The sequence below is a fragment of the Thunnus maccoyii genome, chromosome 22 (assembly GCF_910596095.1).
Source record: "Thunnus maccoyii chromosome 22, fThuMac1.1, whole genome shotgun sequence".
Lineage (NCBI taxonomy): Eukaryota > Metazoa > Chordata > Actinopteri > Scombriformes > Scombridae > Thunnus > Thunnus maccoyii.
In genome coordinates this window covers 8,278,125-8,296,837 of record NC_056554.1, presented here as the reverse complement: position 1 = coordinate 8,296,837, position 18,713 = coordinate 8,278,125, and the positions used below count along the sequence as shown (strand labels likewise).

Sequence of the window (18,713 nt, the reverse complement as noted above, 5' to 3'; positions counted from 1 at the left end):
AAACAGCTTCATTAAACCAAGCCCTCTGGTCAGATACAGTCTGATAATAAAGACTTTGAAGCTAGTGCAACAAAACCTTCCCTGTATCCTCCCCTTTATCTCTGTCCTCTCTGCATATGCCCTTATTTTTAACCCTCTCCATCCTATACAAAGGCTTACAAACTTACTTACATCACTTATAATCAGATTCTACTTTAGGATACTTATGCAGGCTTTTTGACAGCAAAGTTGAATCGGTGACTCAGTGTTGCTGTTGTAGCTACTCTCTTGGCTCTGCTCTATTTTTAGCTCTTCATGAAATGTATAAGTGAAACAGCTCTAAATGTACTTTTGAATGCATCCATTACACCGGCGGATAAGCTTGGTCTGTACTGAAGGTTGAATATTTTAGGTGTTTCAGATATGAGGGTGTGCTGCTTTTTAAATGTTAGATTTTAGATAAAAAATGTGAGATATTATATATGATTGTCAAATAATGATAAATTGAGTCAAAGTTATTTACATAAGGATAGCCTATCAGTCAGTATTCAATCATAATGCTTGGGTGGAACTAACTCTTTAGAAACTGTTTCACTGTAGGTTTAGGTTAACTATTCTATAAAATAGCAGGTGAGCTAGCTGCATGAAAAGAACACAGGAAGCCTGTCTCTGGCCATTTCTTGATATGAAAAAAACACTTTTTTACACTAGTCAAGATCTGTGTATTTTTTTCTTAGACTGGCTGCTTCATCCTAAAACTGCTAAACCTTTTAAGAAAATGAAGTACTTTCTAGATTTATTTAAACCTGCAATGGCTGATTTTTTGGCTACTTGGGCAGTTGAAACAAACTGTGAACACAACAATGATATATCCTTATAAGCTGATATGGCAAACTCATTAGCGTACTCGTTAGTGTAAATACCATTGCTTAGAGTATTTACACCCCTGAAGATATAGAGCAATATTTTGACTTGTTTTGGTCACCTGACAAACTCTTCTTTTAGCTTTGGTTTTGGTTTCCACCAACTCCTGACAGAAATATCTGGTTGTTAAGCTGCTAAATGCTCCTTTACGTTTACCAGCTACAGTAGCTGCTAACTAAACAGATGCCTGCTGCAGCCAAAACAGTAAAGTTGTGGGCTGTATAACCAAAATGATGAGCTGAAAGACGCTAAAAAGCTCAGTAGAGCTGAGAAAACTGCAGAGTTGGGTAATAATTCTCTCTTGTTAATTACTATGAGTGACCCCTTTCACATTATTCATTTAATCCACTGTAATTCTAAAAATATTGATTACAGCTGCTTTAAACCATATTAAACATAACTCAGATTGCAGTGTGATTGTGAATAGGTACTTGGAGCTTTTGACAGTTTCAACAAGTGCCAGCAGCTGGTGGTAGATATTAATTTCTTAAAAAATAATATTTCTTAGTCTCTAAAGCGCTGCTGTGACACTGAGCCTGGAGAGCCTCTGTGTGGGCCAAATACGCCACTTGACTTAACAAAATCAGCCTTAAGCAGACGGCAGACTGAGGTCGTGCTGTCAGCATACTTCTACAGACAGCACTGATGTTGCATCAGAGTTTCATTTGTATACAAAGAGAACAATAAAGGAGGAGCAGCCTTGCAAAACCTCTGTAGTAACGGCAGATCAGATATCATTCCACTGACACAGACTCTGCAGAAGACTTGAAAGAAAATCTCTTATTCAGAGTATCAGGCCACCGTTAAGCACAAAATCAATGAGCCTTTGCAATGGATATGTTTTCTTTGAGTTACAACCTGAGCTGAAATCTAAAATCTGGAGAGGAAAGTGTTTGCTATCGTGTCTCTTCTGTTCTTCTCTTTACCAGCATCCAACCAGAGAGGGAAACAAGAAATCTCAGAGCTTCCAAGGTGAGAACATGCTATGAGTGAGAATCAGACAAAGACTAGGAAAAGTGCCAAAGATATGAGTGAACTCAGTCCAAAACTAGATTTTTGTTTCCTCTGGTGTCTGCTTTTATCTGCCTGAGTGTCTCTTGGCATCTCTACCTCTCACACACACAAACACACACACACACTTTCATAAACACACTTTTATTCCTGTTCCTCTGAAGAATTGACGGGTGTTGCATTAATTCCACACACACCTTGACAGTAACTCCGGGGTCTCCTCCGTGTCTACCAACTGTCAGCTTTAGGGAGCCACAGTTTTCAAAGCACTGGTACAAAGAGGGCTCAAAATCCATCCTGACAGTGTAAGGGTCGTCCTCCTGGGCCTGGGTCTCGTGGCTGCTCACCACCTGGAAAAAACACACACACAGAGAGAGTCAGGACCCTCGCTGTGAATATCAGGTTAAATGGCAATGAGGGGAAATGGTGTGTGTGTGTGTGTGTGTGTGTGTGTGTGTGACCTTGCGAGCCTGGTCGGCGGCATGCTTCTTGAGGATGTTGCCAGCTCCAATCATCATCCTGGTTGCTTGGATACGGTAGAATGCTCTGCTCTTCTGCTGCTGCATCAGGACCTGATCAACAAAACCAATCAATTAATAGACTGATCTACTATATTTATGATGTTAATTTATATCTTCATTTTTCCACATTAGCCCTATTTTTTATAAAAGCTTTCACTTTTAGACTGACAGCTGCAGTTTAAAGGTTAAGCAGTGTATCTCCCTCACATTTCCACACGGAGGGTAGGGGTCAAAGGTCAACTACAGATTCAATGAGTTACTGCTGTTTGTGGCACTGGTGCTTGATTCATGCCTCAAAAAGCTGCAACTGTCTGTTTTTTGACAGAGATGCTGCCAAGACAAACCAGATAAATGAGCACTTCAGTGAAATCCGAGTGACAAGAAATTATTTCATATTGTCTGTGTCATTTAAGTATTAATTTCTTGGTAAAGCACCAGACTGTCCCGTAGTTTCTCTGGCTCTCTTAGCAGCAAACTTTAGATCTAATTAACCTTATCTGTTTATTCTGGATCTATAAGTAATGATTTCAATAATAATGTACGAGTGAATAGTAATTTAATATCCTAATGATCCATCAAATTGAAAATTAACAAATTGGCCACTGTAGATGTCAAGATAATTGGATTAAATGTGGTCTCAGAGCTTGAAACACAGCGATTTATTTAAATTTGCGGGAAGTGAGATGGCAGTTTTACCCCAGAATCCTCATAAACTCTGCATCTCTTTAAAAGGGATGCGATCTGTGATTGTTTTTTTAGTTAAAAACTTGATCCGTTTTCGCTGAGAAAGTTGGCCTAAATTAATGAAAGTTCACAAAACTATTTAAATTGCCATTCGGTGATTCATGATGACTACAATAACACCTTTAACCTTTATCTACTCATTCAAGTTTAATCCACAGGGTAGCTGTTGTTCTTAATTACAGCACCAGGCTGCGGGAGTAGCCACAGGGCGAGGAAGGATTGAAAACAAACATCTGGGATTTTCCCACTGCACCTTGGGGTGCCTGTCAAACTCCTTTCCTTTCCTCCTTTAATACAAAAAAAATCACAACAAGATATAATTTGGAGAGGAGGCAAGGTAAGGAAGAGAGGAAAGCAGAAAAAGGGAGAGCAGCACAGACTTGGACAGCTTCTACGGTTAAAATGTGCAATGTGTTTCATGATTAGTATTCAATTCAATTCAATTTAATTTTATTTATTTAGCCTATATAGTGCCAAATCACAACAAAAGTCATCTCAGGGCACTTTTCACATAGAGTAGGTCTAGACTGTTCTCTTTAATTTACAGAGACCCAACAATTCCCCAATGAGTAAGCACTTGGCGACAGCGGCAAGGAAAAACTCCCCTTTAACAGGAAGAAACCTCAAGCAGATCCCGGCTCTAGGTGGGCGGCCATCTGCCTTGACCGATGACTCAATGAATATCATTTCTGTGAGTAAGTGTGAGTAAATATTATAGTGAGGAGGTATGTGTGTGTGTGTTTGTGTGTCTGTCCATTACAGCCATCTAATAGCAGCTCCTTTTTGTTGACGGGGATGAGATTAACCGACTTGTCGATTAATCCCTGGGTGGCGCACTTACAATCGAAGCTCAACTAAACTAATGCCAAATTAACCAAAAGTCAAATAAAGAACGAAGCACTAAGTTTCCATCAATCTAGATTTTCCCAAAAAAATCTTAACCCAAGGTCCACTTACTTGCTTTTTTCAGGGCACTTAACGGCATGCCAGTCTTTCTCAAAGCACTGAAATTTCTGTGCGAGATGCAATTGAGAACTCAGAATAAAGGTAGTAAGTGGATGTTGAGTTATGTTTTTTTTTATTTTTTAATGAATGAACGTTTCCGCTCATATACTGTATCTAATGTTCATATAACTTACCGGGCAAAAAATCATCTGGATGGCAGAGGAGTTGCATGTTACAGTGCTGTCAATGAGGTCAACTGGCACCTTCCTCTCTGCAGACTAGTGGTGTGTCAGCACATAATATTACTGTACATGAGGAGTGTCCTGGAAAACTCTATTTTACTCTGTGTGTGTGTGTTTATGTTACAACATAATTAACTTCTCCATAACTTTGTTTGTATTTGGTGTGTGTGTGTGTGTGTGTGTACTTGTCCATTTTCTAGAAATGATCGCTACATTAGAAGAGATGAGTAGAGAGTTTAAGTCTAATCAAATTTACAGAGCTAATTATTTTGTGGCTATCAATGAGAAATGCAAACGACTTTGTTAAACAACTAAGAAGCTGTTCTGGAACATCATGAGTTTTTTCTCTCGATAATAGCTGTGCGCTGTCACCTTCCTGAAGCTATCACCTAAAACACCTCGTTCTTCACAACTGAATGCGTCAAAGCGTCATTTCCAACACAATGTCACCCTCAGATGAGTCACATATGATATGTGATGCATAATGCTGCGTTGTCTACTGTTTGATTTTGTTGTTAGATGTAAAAAGACCTTGAAAAGCTCAGAAATCAAGTCAAGTGCTTCATTCATGCTTCACAGTTCAGTGGCTCATTGATCAGCTGGTTGGCTACCAGCTGACTAGTAACATCCAATCACACTGCAGCCTTTGTAATCTCACACTTCTCAATGACGGCTCTAGTGATCTGCTCACGCCACCGTAGTTTGCTGTTGTGCTCCCTCCATCACACCAACCTCCTCCGTATGTGCTAGGTTTTTTGTATGTTGACTAAACATAAGTGTATGTGTTTGTTAAAAGAGTAGTTTAACATTTTTGGAAATTAGCTTATTTGCTTTTTTGTTGAGTTAGATTAGAAGAATGCCACTCTCATGTTTGTCCCTTAAGGGTGGAAGCAGGAGGAAACAGCTAGCCTGGCTCTCTTCAAAGTTTAAAATTTCATTTACCAGCACCTCTAAAATTGACAGAAAAGACTTTTAACAGAAAAGTTGTCAATTTATGGATTTAGAGGGAGTTAACTTACATGCTGTAACGTTAGCTATTTTTTGGCAAACAGCAATAAACAGGAGGTCACTGCACACGGCAGCTGGTTGCTAATAAAAAGCTACAGCACGTAACTCCACATAAAACCACAACTTTCCACAACAACCATTACATTTCTGTTTTTGCACAGACATGTTAATTGGTGAGCTTTAGAGATGTTGGTAGGTGTATTTTTGAACTTTGGACAATGCTAGGCTAGCTGTTATCACCTCCTTCCAATCTTTATACTAAGCTAAGCTAATCACCTCTCAGTTCTAGCTCAATACTTAATTAACAAATGTAAGAGTAGTATCAATCTTCTCGACTTACTCTTGACAAAAAAATTCTCAAAATGTGGAACTATTCCTTCCTGCTTTGACTTTCTGAGAGCTTCCTCAAAGAGTAGCGCCTTTTCCACCAAAGCTAACTGTAATTATTTGCTAGAAATGATGAATTACAAGTGTCTGTTCAGAGGGCAATGTCTGATGGTTGCATATCACCACCACCAATCATTATGCATACATTACACTAACCTGGTAATTAGCCATCTCAATCAACTGCTCCATGTCTTTATCTGGGTGCCTCTGCTTCAGCTCCTTCAGCGTCCTCGCCATGTCCCTCCTAGCCTCATCCTCCTCGTCCTTTGGTCCTCTGTCCTCCAACATCCCTCCATCCATCCCGCTGTGACAGTTCAATGCCATCTGTCCATCCAGCTCCAGCATGTCCATTTTGGTGAATCCTCCCGGACCCAGCGCTCCTCCCCCTATACCTCCGTCCATACCTCCTAAACCTCCATCTGCACCTCCTTCTGTCTCGATGATGATGCCGCGGTTCTTGTCAGCACGGTAACGCTTGCGGACGTACTTGTAGAAGAGGAGGCGCCTATCGGCCACCCAGGCCTGGACCACACAGAGGGGGAAGTAGAGGAAGGTCAGCACCGCCTCCCACACCTACAGGAGAGATAGGAAGTTAATACCTCATTACTCAACCTTCTCTTCCTCCCACATTTCCACTTATGTCAACAGCTTTCATTTCTTTCTGTCCTCACCTCCACCTCTCCAGGGGAGAAGACATTCAGAATCAGGTACAGCCAGATGTAGGCAAAGATGCTCCAGGCCGCCGTGACAAAAAACACTCTAAGGTGTTTGATTTTGCGCGTCTCTCCATCGGGAACCACGTAGACACACACAGCAATGATGACAAACATATTGAAGGCAGCGCTGCCCACAATAGTGCTGGGACCCAGAGAGCCAGCTTCAAAACCATGGCCGCAAACCTATAGGTGGGGTGAAAATCAGATTACCGTGTTCCCAATACTCGCTGTATCAGTTAATCTAATGTGCAACCACCTAGCTTATATTATACCCACCTCAATAACAGACAGCAGTATCTCAGGGGCACTAGAACCCAAGGCCATTAGAGTGAGATTGGAAACGGTTTCGTTCCAGATCCTGACCGTGGCCGTGGTGGTCTCACCGTTCGACCTCTTTATGGTGATCTCCTTCTCCTGGGAGGTTATGACCTGGAGAGGAGATGAAAGGAGAAGAAAGGAAAGATGCCATCAAGCTGTCATGAAAACTTGTAATGCTGTAGCTAAGTAGTAAAATAACTGTCTGGTTATTCACATGTCACCTACCTCTATAGAAGACATGAATCGGTCCGCTATAATGCTCATGCCCAGGAACATATAGATGAGTGCTACGAAGTAAACAATGGCCCGTGCCACTTTGTCCCCTACAGAGGGGTTCTGGGGGTTCCACACAGGTAGCACCACTCCTGAAATTGATAATCAACTTTGAGTTTTGCAGCAGAGGATCACAGGCAATATGTTGTTGGAACAATTTTGTGCAATAACCTCACTAATCTCCCTCTCTCTAATCTTGTATAGTCTGCCACAGTGGACATTTTTTAAAAGCTCAGTGGCAGTGCACGCTGATTAAGGATTATAAGTGGGATATTTTCCATATAGTCCCATTTGTCTCACTAAAATGTACTGGAATGGATCAATGCGCTCTAGTTTTAGGGCAGTAAATTGAAACATTCAGCCAATAACTCAGCAGTGTTGCCTTTTTGTCAGGGAAGTAATGAAACATACATCTCTGCCATATGTTGCGGTGTTCCTTATGTGGGTGTTTTATGAATATTCTGTTGACATTGTTTAACTCTAACTAGTGCATTAGCACCTGGCTTTTAACAAGTAAATTTCTTTCCTGTTACTTGAAGAGTCTCTGGATAGAGTGCACAGAATGAGTTGGCAAAGTATGCTGTAATCAATAAATGCCAAGAGACTATGCTACTTCAGAATTTACGCTACTACTACATCAAGAGTTTCAGATCCTTCTGGTTCTCTTTTTAGAGTCCCATTAGCAAAAACTAACGGATACAAAAACACTTTCAACCCCTCAGCCATCTCTTAACTAAACACTGTGAGGAAGAAGTGACTTGAGCACACAAACCAACTCAGAACCCAAATCCCAAACACCACAAAATTTTACATTATTTATTTACTTATATTGAAGCAGTTTGTTTTAAATTGTTTTCATTTGTGTACTCTGATTTATTTTGTATTTATTTTGATGTTTTTATATTTATACTGTATATATTGTCTTCATGTGTTATGTGTTTTGTGTTTTTATCCCTTATTACACTGCTGCACAACCAATTGCCCCTTAGGGACAAATAAAGTAATTGATTGACTGAGATTAGAAACTAAGGAGTCCTCATGAGAAATATAGTAGCTACAAAAGTATATTACCACATGATATGATAAAGAGAATGGGATACACCATAAGAATATACTATAGAGCTTTAACTGATTAAGTGAAGGAATGCTTCGTCTCTTCCGCTTGTCTCAACCAGCTGAATATCATTTTTATGTATAAAGTGTAGTCTCATTTTCTCTGTACAAACCTCTTTTATACGTCCTTGATGGATAATACTACCTAGATAATGGAGGCTGTAAAAGGCTATTAAATCTGCAGTAAGTAAAATTACAAATGCATGAATGCAGTCAAGCCATACATTATAACACATCTCCTGCCTCCTTCAAAACACAGACATAACAATTGATCATGAACTTCATGCTTAATTATGGTTTCTTATATAAGAGGGAATATAATTAATTGAATAAGCCACTTTAGAGAAAAAATACTGAAAATAAGCCTATTGAGAGCTGGAGGAGACAGTGTTTTCTCTCAGATTAGGCTGAATGTTTTGTTTTTGAAATCTGCTGGGTCTCAATGATGAACTGAAACTTTGCTGATCTAGCTTTAATAAAGATTCATGATATCAGTAGCTTATGTGTCTGCTGTGCAGACAACCAAACTAGAGGCTTAATCTTCTCCCTTACTTAACCCTCTCTGCGAGCTGCAGTCACTGAAAGGGTTAAGCACACAACTCTATACCGCATAATCCTTCCTGATATGCATTCAACTGCAGCGTGCTCACAGATAAGGATGACCCACCTTCCTGACAGGGGTCTCCACTGGCTGAGCAGTTTTTCTCAGAGGAGCCTGCATGGACTGACCCGGGGTATGACAGCAGCAAAAAGAAAGAGAGCAAGAAGAGTAGGGAAGAGGAGAGGGAGAGGCGGGAGGTGAGGGAGCATGGAGGTGAGGGCATGGCTGCTGGAGCCATTTCTGCTTATGCAGACAGGCCTTCACTGGACTCTACTGGGTTCTGCTGGGTCGCCTCAGTGTGAAGTAACGTCCAAAACCTGGAGGTAGACAGAGACAGAGAAAGAGAGTGGAGATTGAATATTAGGGGTAATAACCTTTCAATCACCTCAACATACTGTAGTGAACATTCAAGTGAACTACTTCTGTTAGTTGTAATTGTATTAAATATTGAAATATTGCTTTTATATCATCTCAAGTGCCTTTAATTAAAGCATGTAGAAAGCAGTAAAGCTTTGATCTGTCAGTAAAACCTTATGTCTGTAACTAAGAGTAACATCATTCTTTATTTTTCAGAGAACTCAATAGAACACAGTTGCAAAGAGCTTTATGGTGGATTAAAACATGTTAAACCAAATGAAAAAGCAATAAAAGCAATAACGAAAGGTCATTACATAAAAGCAAGTCCATATAACTGCTGTAAATGAAGATACAGTTGGGCCTGTATCTGTAATAAAGTTTCAATAATAAAGTCCATAATAAAGTTGAAGTAGCCAGCCTGAGCTCCTCAGGAGCCCAGATAAAAAAAATCCATCACCTCTTGTTTTTAATCTGGACTGCAGAACAGTCAACAGGGGCCTTTTTTTTTATCTGGACCACAGAGCAGATAGTATCTTCATCGGTACTTTAGGAACAGATTGAGTTCAATTATACTTTATGATAGAAATCTTTCCGAGCAGCACAGACTATAAAGTGGCTCATACAGGGCTAGAAGGTCAGTAACACTTCTTTGTGTCGGACCTTCCATCTCTTACATGTGAAAAGAGGACTCCTGAAATCAACTGTGAGGCTGAACGTCTGCCCAGAGTAAATAATGAGGTGGGCTGATAATCATCAAGGTAAGTGTGAAGGGTTTATCATTCAGGGAACGGCACAATGAAGCTAATTGGAGTCATGGCTATTACAGACTAATTTCTATAAAATTCCAAGTTTTCAAGGCAGAAAAAAGTATAAAAACATCCACAGAAACATCCCAAATCAGTCTTGCAGTGTAATCGACCTCTCCGCTGTCCGTCCAAATGCTCACATTATGTCCCACATTTTCATAGTTTAATTATATATAATTTGCAGATTTAAAAAGATACAACATACAGTGGATAGAGCGGTTATTTGTTGCCCACAGCAATGCCTGCATGCAGATCTTCCTGTCGAAGAAAATGTTTAGGTTTAGGTATCAGATGGTTAAGCTGAGTATTAAGAATATGGTTCTGTCTGTCGATCATAGCGATGAAGCCAAGACTTGTATGCAACTACGGAGGGGGTGATGCCTGAGAGGCTTGCTCAGGGCAAAAAAGTACCACAGTGTACTTGCTAATGCTCATGAAATTCTTAAACTTTGATATTTCTTTTAGCTCAGGGCATTTTCTAACCTGCATTATGGTAGCTGGGCAGGGGGAAAAGACTAGAGCAAACTACATTAAAAGAAGTTGGGCAAAAGTGCTTCCCTACATTCCCCAGCGGACATTATGACCTTGAATCTTTTATGGGTGAGTCTTTACACACAAGTCATTATAGACTCCTGCATGTGTGATCAGCCAGCTGTAAAGCTGTACTTGGCTGCAGATTTCATGCAGCATACAACATTTGGCAGAAAACATGAGCCGAGCTGAGAACAAGCAGTCGACAGCAGAGATACGACAGCAATATGTTCCCACGAAGAGGAGACAAGGTGGCTTTTCATTCGGAACAGAGTTAATATGTTGTGAGTGGAAACGGACTAAAAAAGGAAGAGAAACAGTTTGAACTGGCAGTGTTAGGTCAAATGAGTGCACACACAACGCAGGGGGAAGATACACACACACAAGAATCCACACACGTATAGACAGACACACAAACAAACACAGTGTCAGTCAGCCCTTGTAATGCAGAAGTTGCTGACCTTGTACTCACACACACACACACGCACACACACACTTCCAAATGCCGAGACATACAGACTCTCCACACTCAGGGTTAGTCAGCCTTGGATGAAAAAATTGCTGACCCTGCCTGTTTACACACAAACACATACAGCACGCGCGCACACACACACACACACACATACCTATACATGCACGACTACAGTTAGTCATCTGACGTGACATTAGCGGGGAGTTGCTGACCCTGTCTTCATCTATCTTCCAAGGTCTCGCTGCTCTGACAACAACCTGTCACTTCAATACCCAAGTCGCTCTTCACCTCCGCCATCTATCCCTCTACTGCCTCCCTCCCCTCCCTCAATCTCTCTCATTTCTTTTTTGTGTTTCTTCTGTTGTTTTTTTTTAAATAGTGAGCGATATTTGAACTTTGAGGCAATATTCTCCATTAACTATAAATCTTCACCTCTGGCTGCAATTTTAAAAACCTCCCCAAATCCTTCCCATCTTCTCCTTCCTGTCAGGCTCCCTCACCTCCTGCTCATCCTCCCGTCTTGTACTTCTTTACGTCTATTAATGTCCTGTCGTCCTCCGTCTCTCTCCGCCTACGCACACGCTCACCACTTCACGTCTCTAGCACCTCTCCATATCTCCCGCTTGCTCTCTCTTTTCACACCTCTTCTCCGTCCATTCCTCTCACGATGCTCTCCAACCTCATTGCTCCTTCTGTCTCATCAAGGATCCGTAAACAAATCTGTTCCTGTTTTAGTCGGTAATATGTGTATTTGCTGGCACAAATGTAGACAATTGTAGTAAAGAAAAAAATGGTTTGCTCATTGAAGGGAGGAAGGGAGTGTTTAACTTTAACTGTATGCTGACAGAAAGTGAATACAGAATAACATGCAAATGGAAACAGGCTAAATACAGAATGAAATCGACTCAGTGGCTGAATTTCATCAGCTCAACTTTGTGTGAAGGTATTTATAATTTCCATATGTGCATTTTTGCTCAAAAAGCTATTAGCTTGCACTCTGGTTGAGTCAGACTTGTCTTTAATTTTCAGACCAGACTTAAGTTCATCCCTTTAATAGTAATGTGCAAGACTACATGACAGAAAGATGTCTGTTCACAGAGAAAGTTAAAACAGTAAGAAAAGGAAAAGTTATGCAGAATCAAACCTGACAAATGGAATTTTTGCTGTAATATAATAAAGGATGTATAGGAGTATTTGCAGAGGATGGTTCACTAATTCATTATCGTGAAGTGAGGTGGAATTGTTTAACATTTAGTTTGGCCATTAGATTTAACCATCCAGAGAGGTTGAACACTTTCATGTTTGGTAGCAGTGAGTTCAGGACTTTTCATATAATCTTATTTAATTTTAATATACATTATGAAAGGAAGAAGAGTGACGAAGAGTGACAAAGAGGAACGAAGAGTCACATCTTCATTGTCTTGGTCCACTCACATCAGAATGTCTTAGATTAGGCCCAAAGCTGGAAAGTACATCTTAATCCTTGTGCGTGTATGTGTGTATGTATCTATGTGTGTGTTCCTTATTTCCACGCACACACCATGACCTGTTCTGACTTTTATCAAGACTGACACTGATGCTCATGCGTGTGCATGTATGCGTGCAGACACGTATGTAAACACAAATATGTGCATATGCATAAACACACATAATGAGAGTGACACATGTGCACATGCAAACTGTACAGTCCACTGACACAAAAACACCAGACCAGTATCACGCCAAGGCATGTAATACACCCACCGATCCGTTAGAGGATACCGTGTCAGTGTCACGTTTTGCCTCGCCTTTCATAAAAAATACACGCATGTACGACTTTCAAAGAGCCTTTTGTGCAGTTCAGATGACGTGTATATAAGGTGACAAATTTCCATATTCAGAGGTGGCAGGTTGGGTGGATGGATAGAACCTAATCTACAAGAAGTGGACTTAGTGAACCGCTGTTCGCTTTCCAAACACCAGTGTCACGTTTCCAATTGTGAGTTGGAACTCACAACTCTACAATTGTTGTGGTGTTTACTGTTGCCATGATGATGACGGTTGCCTAACTTTAAAGGACCAGTGTGTAGGATTTAGTGGCATCTAGCGGTGAGGTTGCAGTTTGCAACCAACTGAATACCCTCCCTCACCCTCCACTTCCAAGCGTGTAGGAGAACCTCATGAAAAATGCGAAAGGCCCTCTCTAGAGCCAGTATTTGGTTTGTCCGTTCTGGGCTACTGTAGAAACATGGCGGTGTAACATGGCGGGCTCCGTGGAAGAGGACCCACTCCCTATGTAGATATAAAGGGCTCATTCTAAAGTAACAAAAACACAATTCTTATTTCCATTGGATTATACACTAATTAAAACACACTTATGAATATTATATTCCATCTCTGCCGATAGATCCCCCTAAATCTTACATACTGGTCCTTTAAAGCAAAAAAAAAAGAAAGGAACAGTACTGACTGAAAGAAATGATCTGCCTGGAGAAGCAGTAGTTGAGTAGAGCAGAACAAAGTTTGCCTCAAAAGTGTATTTGAAAAATGTTAAGTATAGCATGTGCCAGAGGGGCAGGAGAATGAGATGAAGGAAGACAAAACACATATTCACACCCACTGTGAAGCACATCCAACACACATAAGCTTGGACCCGTTTATTGAAAGCAGTAAGAGCATTGACCATGGTTGTTGATTCATATCACATCAGCTGTGCTTCGCTGCCCTGCCTCATTTGGTACCATGAATCACTGCATACACACACACACACACACACACGCACACGCACACACACACACATGCACACACACACCGCAGAGAGCTAATGTTGTCTCAGGGTTAAATGACATTTGATTCACCACATCTTCATGGGCTCAGCTAGCATTCCTGCTTTCATCAGTCCATCCCTCCCTGTCCTCCCTGTTTGTTTTTTTTCCTCTTTTACACCATCCTTCCATCCTTCCACACTGCAAATACTGCCCTAACAAGTCATGTGACCTAATACGGAATTGTGAAAAAAGAAAAGATCACATCATAGTTTTTGTGCAAATCACCTGTGACTCCTCTAACACCCTGAGGAAAGTGTGAGCTACAAAGCGTAAGTAGTGTTTTCATTTTTGTTATATCTCTTTGCCCTTCAGATAAGGAGAGTTTACAGTATATAACAACACAATAGTGACTCGGCATGGATTTATATACTCTCTGAAGACTAAAACTATATTTTTTCATTGCTTTCTCTTTCAACTTTATTAACAGTTATACTCTGTATAATCCTGTTTTGTACTGAACAATAACAACAATACTGTGATGAGTGAACAAGAATGAGATTTTATGGCATTTTAAAAAATGTATTTTATTTTTCGTTTATATTTTATTTCACTCAGTTTTATGTCTTTTTCTAATGCATTATGTAAAATATATATATATATATATAATAATAAAAATGATGATCACTAAAACTCCCCTCTCCATCTTTCCACCCCACCCATCCGTCCATCCTCTCACTCTCCCGTCCCTCACGTCCTCCCCTCCTCTATCTATCCCTTCCTCCCTTCTTCCCTCCATCTCTAACAAAGTTATTATCTCTCCTCCACTGAGAGGGACCAAGATGAAGCCAGCGTGTCTGATCATATCTTTAGTGTGTGTGTGTGTGTGTGTGTGTGTGTGTGTGTGTGTGTGTGTGTCTCATAGGCTGCTTTCAGGGACAAATTCCAGACTAAAGACCAGTTAATTGGGCACGGCTTGTCCAATTGGGGACAAAAGCCGTGTCCCAATTGGTAAAATGCTGATTTCTGGGTCAGTGGTTAAGGTTAGGGTACATTCATTCTCTAAGAAATGAATGTAACTCTATGTACAGTAATGTCCCCAAAAGTGACCTAAGCAAATGTGTGTGTGTGTGTGCACGCGCATGTGTGCGCGCGTGTGTGTGTGTGTGTGTGTACGGGTTGTTCCCAGCAACTTTACTGGTGTTGTGCTGTGTGTGAGACTTTGCTGGGTGTGAGCATGTGCATGGGTATGTATATGTAGTGTGTGTGTGTGTGCGCAAATGTGCATGCGTGACTGATCTTTGGCTGTAGCCGTGGAAGCTCCAGGCATGAGGGGAGGAAGTGGGGGGGTGGTGGTGGTGGTGGTGTGGAAGTGGAGGAGGGAGGCAATGAGGCAGAGAGGCGAACCCAGGAGGGAGCAGTTATTGTGGGAGGGGGAAGCAGCGGCTGCCTGTGGTACACAGAGCTCACAGAGCTTCTCTACTTGGCTAGGACAAGATTAGAGGAGAGATGAGGGAAGGATGAGGGAAGGAGGATGACGCAACAAAAAGAGAGAGGGGGGGGAGGACGGGGGGAAGAGGGAGGTAGTGAGAAAAAGAAACGAGAGCAGTGAGATAAAACCCAAGAAAGGCAGGGAGGAGATACTCAGAGATAAAGAAAGAGGTGGGGAAAGAGAGGCAGTGCATGCGTGAGTGTGTGTGTGTGGCTCTGGGATTACAGCTATCGAGCGGCTGAAGAACTGATGAGATGCGTAATTAGACAGATTTAAGGGCGATAGCGAGCGCGCCCCACTGGGCCGTGGATACAGCTGTCCAAGCATGTTAGAGAGTGTTGCAAAGTGCTGCCCATGCTCTGGAGCACAGTGCAGATTTAAGGCGATGGCAAACGCAACCCAGTGGAACGAACAGAAAGACATCAGGGATGCGGCCTAGCTGTCCCCTCCAAACAGTGTTAAAAGTCGCTGCAGAACGCTGTACATGCATCAGTGAGCTTTCGGGTTATGGAGTGTGTGTGTGTATGTGTACAGAAGAGGATGCAAAATGCAGTCAGAGATGCACAGCAGTGCTCTGCATCTTTAAAATAAGATGTTAAGACATTATAGATTTATCATTTATGACCAAAAAAAAATGCTGAATCTTATGAAAGATTTAGAAATTTAGGGCAGATTTTAAGATTTAAGATGTGAGTGAAGGCAACCCATTGAGTCTAAAAGGTCACAGAGGAAGCAGCTTTTTTAGACAATTTTAAAATGTCACACAAACTGTGGAGCGCAGCACAGATTTACAGCACTTGCAAATGCATCCCTCTGGAGCTGCTAATGTACCTTTCCTTTCTCTACGTTCATTTTAGGAGACTGTTGCAAAAATGTTCATGTTAGTCATGTTGAGTAAAGAAGGTGCCAAATTTTGTCTAATCATTTCTGGGAGTCAGATGTAATGAAAAGTGCAAACTGTCAATATTTTACATTTAAATGATATGCAGTTGAAGATAGATTGTATTGAAACTATCAAAAATACTCGCAGACTGTCAGTAGTGTGTGTGTGTGTGCTTGTATGTGTGGTCAGTACCCTAGTGGTCACTCAGTGTTTCTCCCTAAAGGACTGCGCTGAACATCGATCTGCCAGCAGACTCATCAATCACTCTGAGGACAAACACTTTCATGCACACATGGCCACAGGACACATGCCTATGACTGAGCAATCACACACTATGCAAAGGAAACCCTGTGCTGCACGCACACAGCAGCCAAAACACACACACAAACATACGACATACAAACACAGATATACAAGCTTGCAAATTGATAAAACGTAGAATCAGCAGAGTTAAGTGCTGCACACACGCTGAGGGCACACACACACAAACACGCAGCATCGCATGTTATGTATAGATGTCAGCTTTAGTCATATGATGTGTAGAGAGTCGGATCAAGCCTCTATCCAAGGTCACAGAGGTTAAGACTGAGAGAGACAAAGAGCACGTCTATAATCCGACAGGCTTTTCGTCCCCACTTGACTTTCTCCGTCATTCCTCTCCTTTTTGTTTCTGCTTTCACCCTCCAAAAAACTTCCTCTTAATTTAAACGCTCCCTGTTCCCTTCATGTGGGGTTACTGCCCCAGAATAACTTAAGGAACAGGAGAAGGTGAAGTTCAGTTCACAAGTAGAGAAAGGGGAAGTCTTGCTGTTCGCCTGCTCCCAGAAGAGTCTGGCTCTTTCAGCTGCAGCATACAGATTTCACCGCAGGCTACCGAGGCAATGTGGGTTAATATTCTCCTGCCTCCAGCAATAAAACTTCTAGATTATTCTCTGTCTTTCCTTTCATGTTGAATTCTTTCAATGTTTGAATGTTCTGGAGATAGGAACTCTTTTAAATGCTTTTATGATTTCTTGTCATATACATTAAGTGTGAAGATATGAGCCTGCAGCCAGAGTTCTCACTTTTTTTTTATTTATAGTCATTTCTTTCTCTTTCTGTCCCTTTATCAGCACGCTGCATAAACATGTGAAAGTTTGTGTAGGCGAGGACATCAGCCAAATGGGGTTAAAAGGGTTTTAATGGGCTGTGACATTAATACGAGAGAAGATGATGCATGATACCATGAGGCTGGCTGTATGAGTGTGTTTGTGTATGTACATGAGGTTGCTGGGGTTTTTTTTAGGTTTGTTTGGTTGTGTGTGTGTGTGTGGTGTGTGTGTGTGTGTGTGTGTGTGTGTGTGTGTGTGTGTGTGTGGCCAGGACATGAAAATGTGATAACTCTGGAGGTGGAAATGAATATTTTAAGAATACTTTTTTATTTTTTATTTTTTTGTAAATCTCAACACCAGTGCATAAATAAGCTTCATTTTAGCCAGTGTGTGTGTGTGTGGCGGTGGGTGGGTGGGTGAGAGGAGGTGTGTGTGCACCTAATCAAGCAACACGCAAAGACAAATAAAAAGCAAATGTGATTTTCCTACAATCAAACTGTAGACATAATCATGCATGTTGGCTTTTTCAGAGGAAAGAAAACATCTGGTTCTGGATACTATGCGAGCTACTGTATGCAAATATATCTTTGAATATTCATGTATTTATAGTAGTGTGTATGCATGGTTAAGCTTTATGAGTCTCAATCATTGTAAAACTGGGTGCACAAGCTTGATTTCCACTCCCACGTTAGCCATAAATGAATGTAGACGAAAACATGCTTTGATTACCTGTTTGCATACCAACACTTCTCTCTGCTTCACTACTTTTTACTCAATTTCAGCGACTGTGTCACATCAGCGAAGGTCTCCAACAGTGCCATGGCAGCCGTTAGCGTGACTCTGGCTAATTATTGCGCTTGTATCATTAATTCCTCACACGTACTTTCGCTGGTGATATTTCAATAACCATCATTAACAGGCCCCTTACTGACGATGTGGACAATGAAACTCAACGTCACTGGGTCATGTCTGCATGCATGTCATTCCCCTTTTCTCTCACCCCTCAATTCCTGTCATCTCTCTACTTTCATCTTTCTAATAAAAGGCATACAATACCCCAAAAACCCCTTTAATAAAATTACACACCAGAAAGGTGATTCACAATTCAAAATACAAGATAAAGTTAAACACAGAGGATTAAACTGATACCTCCCATGTCAATCACAATCTTTCACCTTACTTTGTCTTTATAAATGTCAGTTTAAGTGTGAGGAAATGGTGTACGCTTCGTTTATACATCTGGCCCTGATGTCTTGAAGTTATTCTGTATTTCTGCATAAGAGAGTTATTGTGAACAAACGACACATTTCACATCCAATTTGTTGAGATTTGCTCGGGAAGCTTGTGAGATTATCAGAACTGAAATAACTCAGACGAAAATAGATGTGATAAATCACACTCACAAATGAATAATCTAACATTTATGATCTGCTCTGCACCCGCAAATAAGACTGATTACTATTTATTTCGGTAGATTACTTGAACCTGAGACAGTGCTTTTAAATACCTGATATATTAGCATGAGGACCGATTACTGCTTTATACCAAACACAAC

The 18,713-nt window shown here is 41.1% G+C and overlaps 1 protein-coding gene across 1 annotated transcript in view; it reads right to left on the bottom strand.

Moving 5' to 3' along the window:
- slc8a4b (solute carrier family 8 member 4b) overlaps positions 1–9,193 on the bottom strand; it is a 56,637-nt gene extending 47,444 nt beyond the window's left edge. The window contains exons 1-7 of the mRNA XM_042401609.1: positions 8,849–9,193; positions 7,021–7,160; positions 6,754–6,906; positions 6,433–6,660; positions 5,918–6,334; positions 2,376–2,486; positions 2,112–2,264 (exon numbers count right to left, since the gene is read on the bottom strand). Coding sequence (XP_042257543.1) covers positions 2,112–2,264; positions 2,376–2,486; positions 5,918–6,334; positions 6,433–6,660; positions 6,754–6,906; positions 7,021–7,160; positions 8,849–9,020 — 1,374 coding nt within the window. The 5' untranslated portion in view covers positions 9,021–9,193. The remainder of the gene's footprint in view (positions 1–2,111; positions 2,265–2,375; positions 2,487–5,917; positions 6,335–6,432; positions 6,661–6,753; positions 6,907–7,020; positions 7,161–8,848) is intronic.
- Between the last annotated feature and the right edge of the window lie 9,520 nt (positions 9,194–18,713).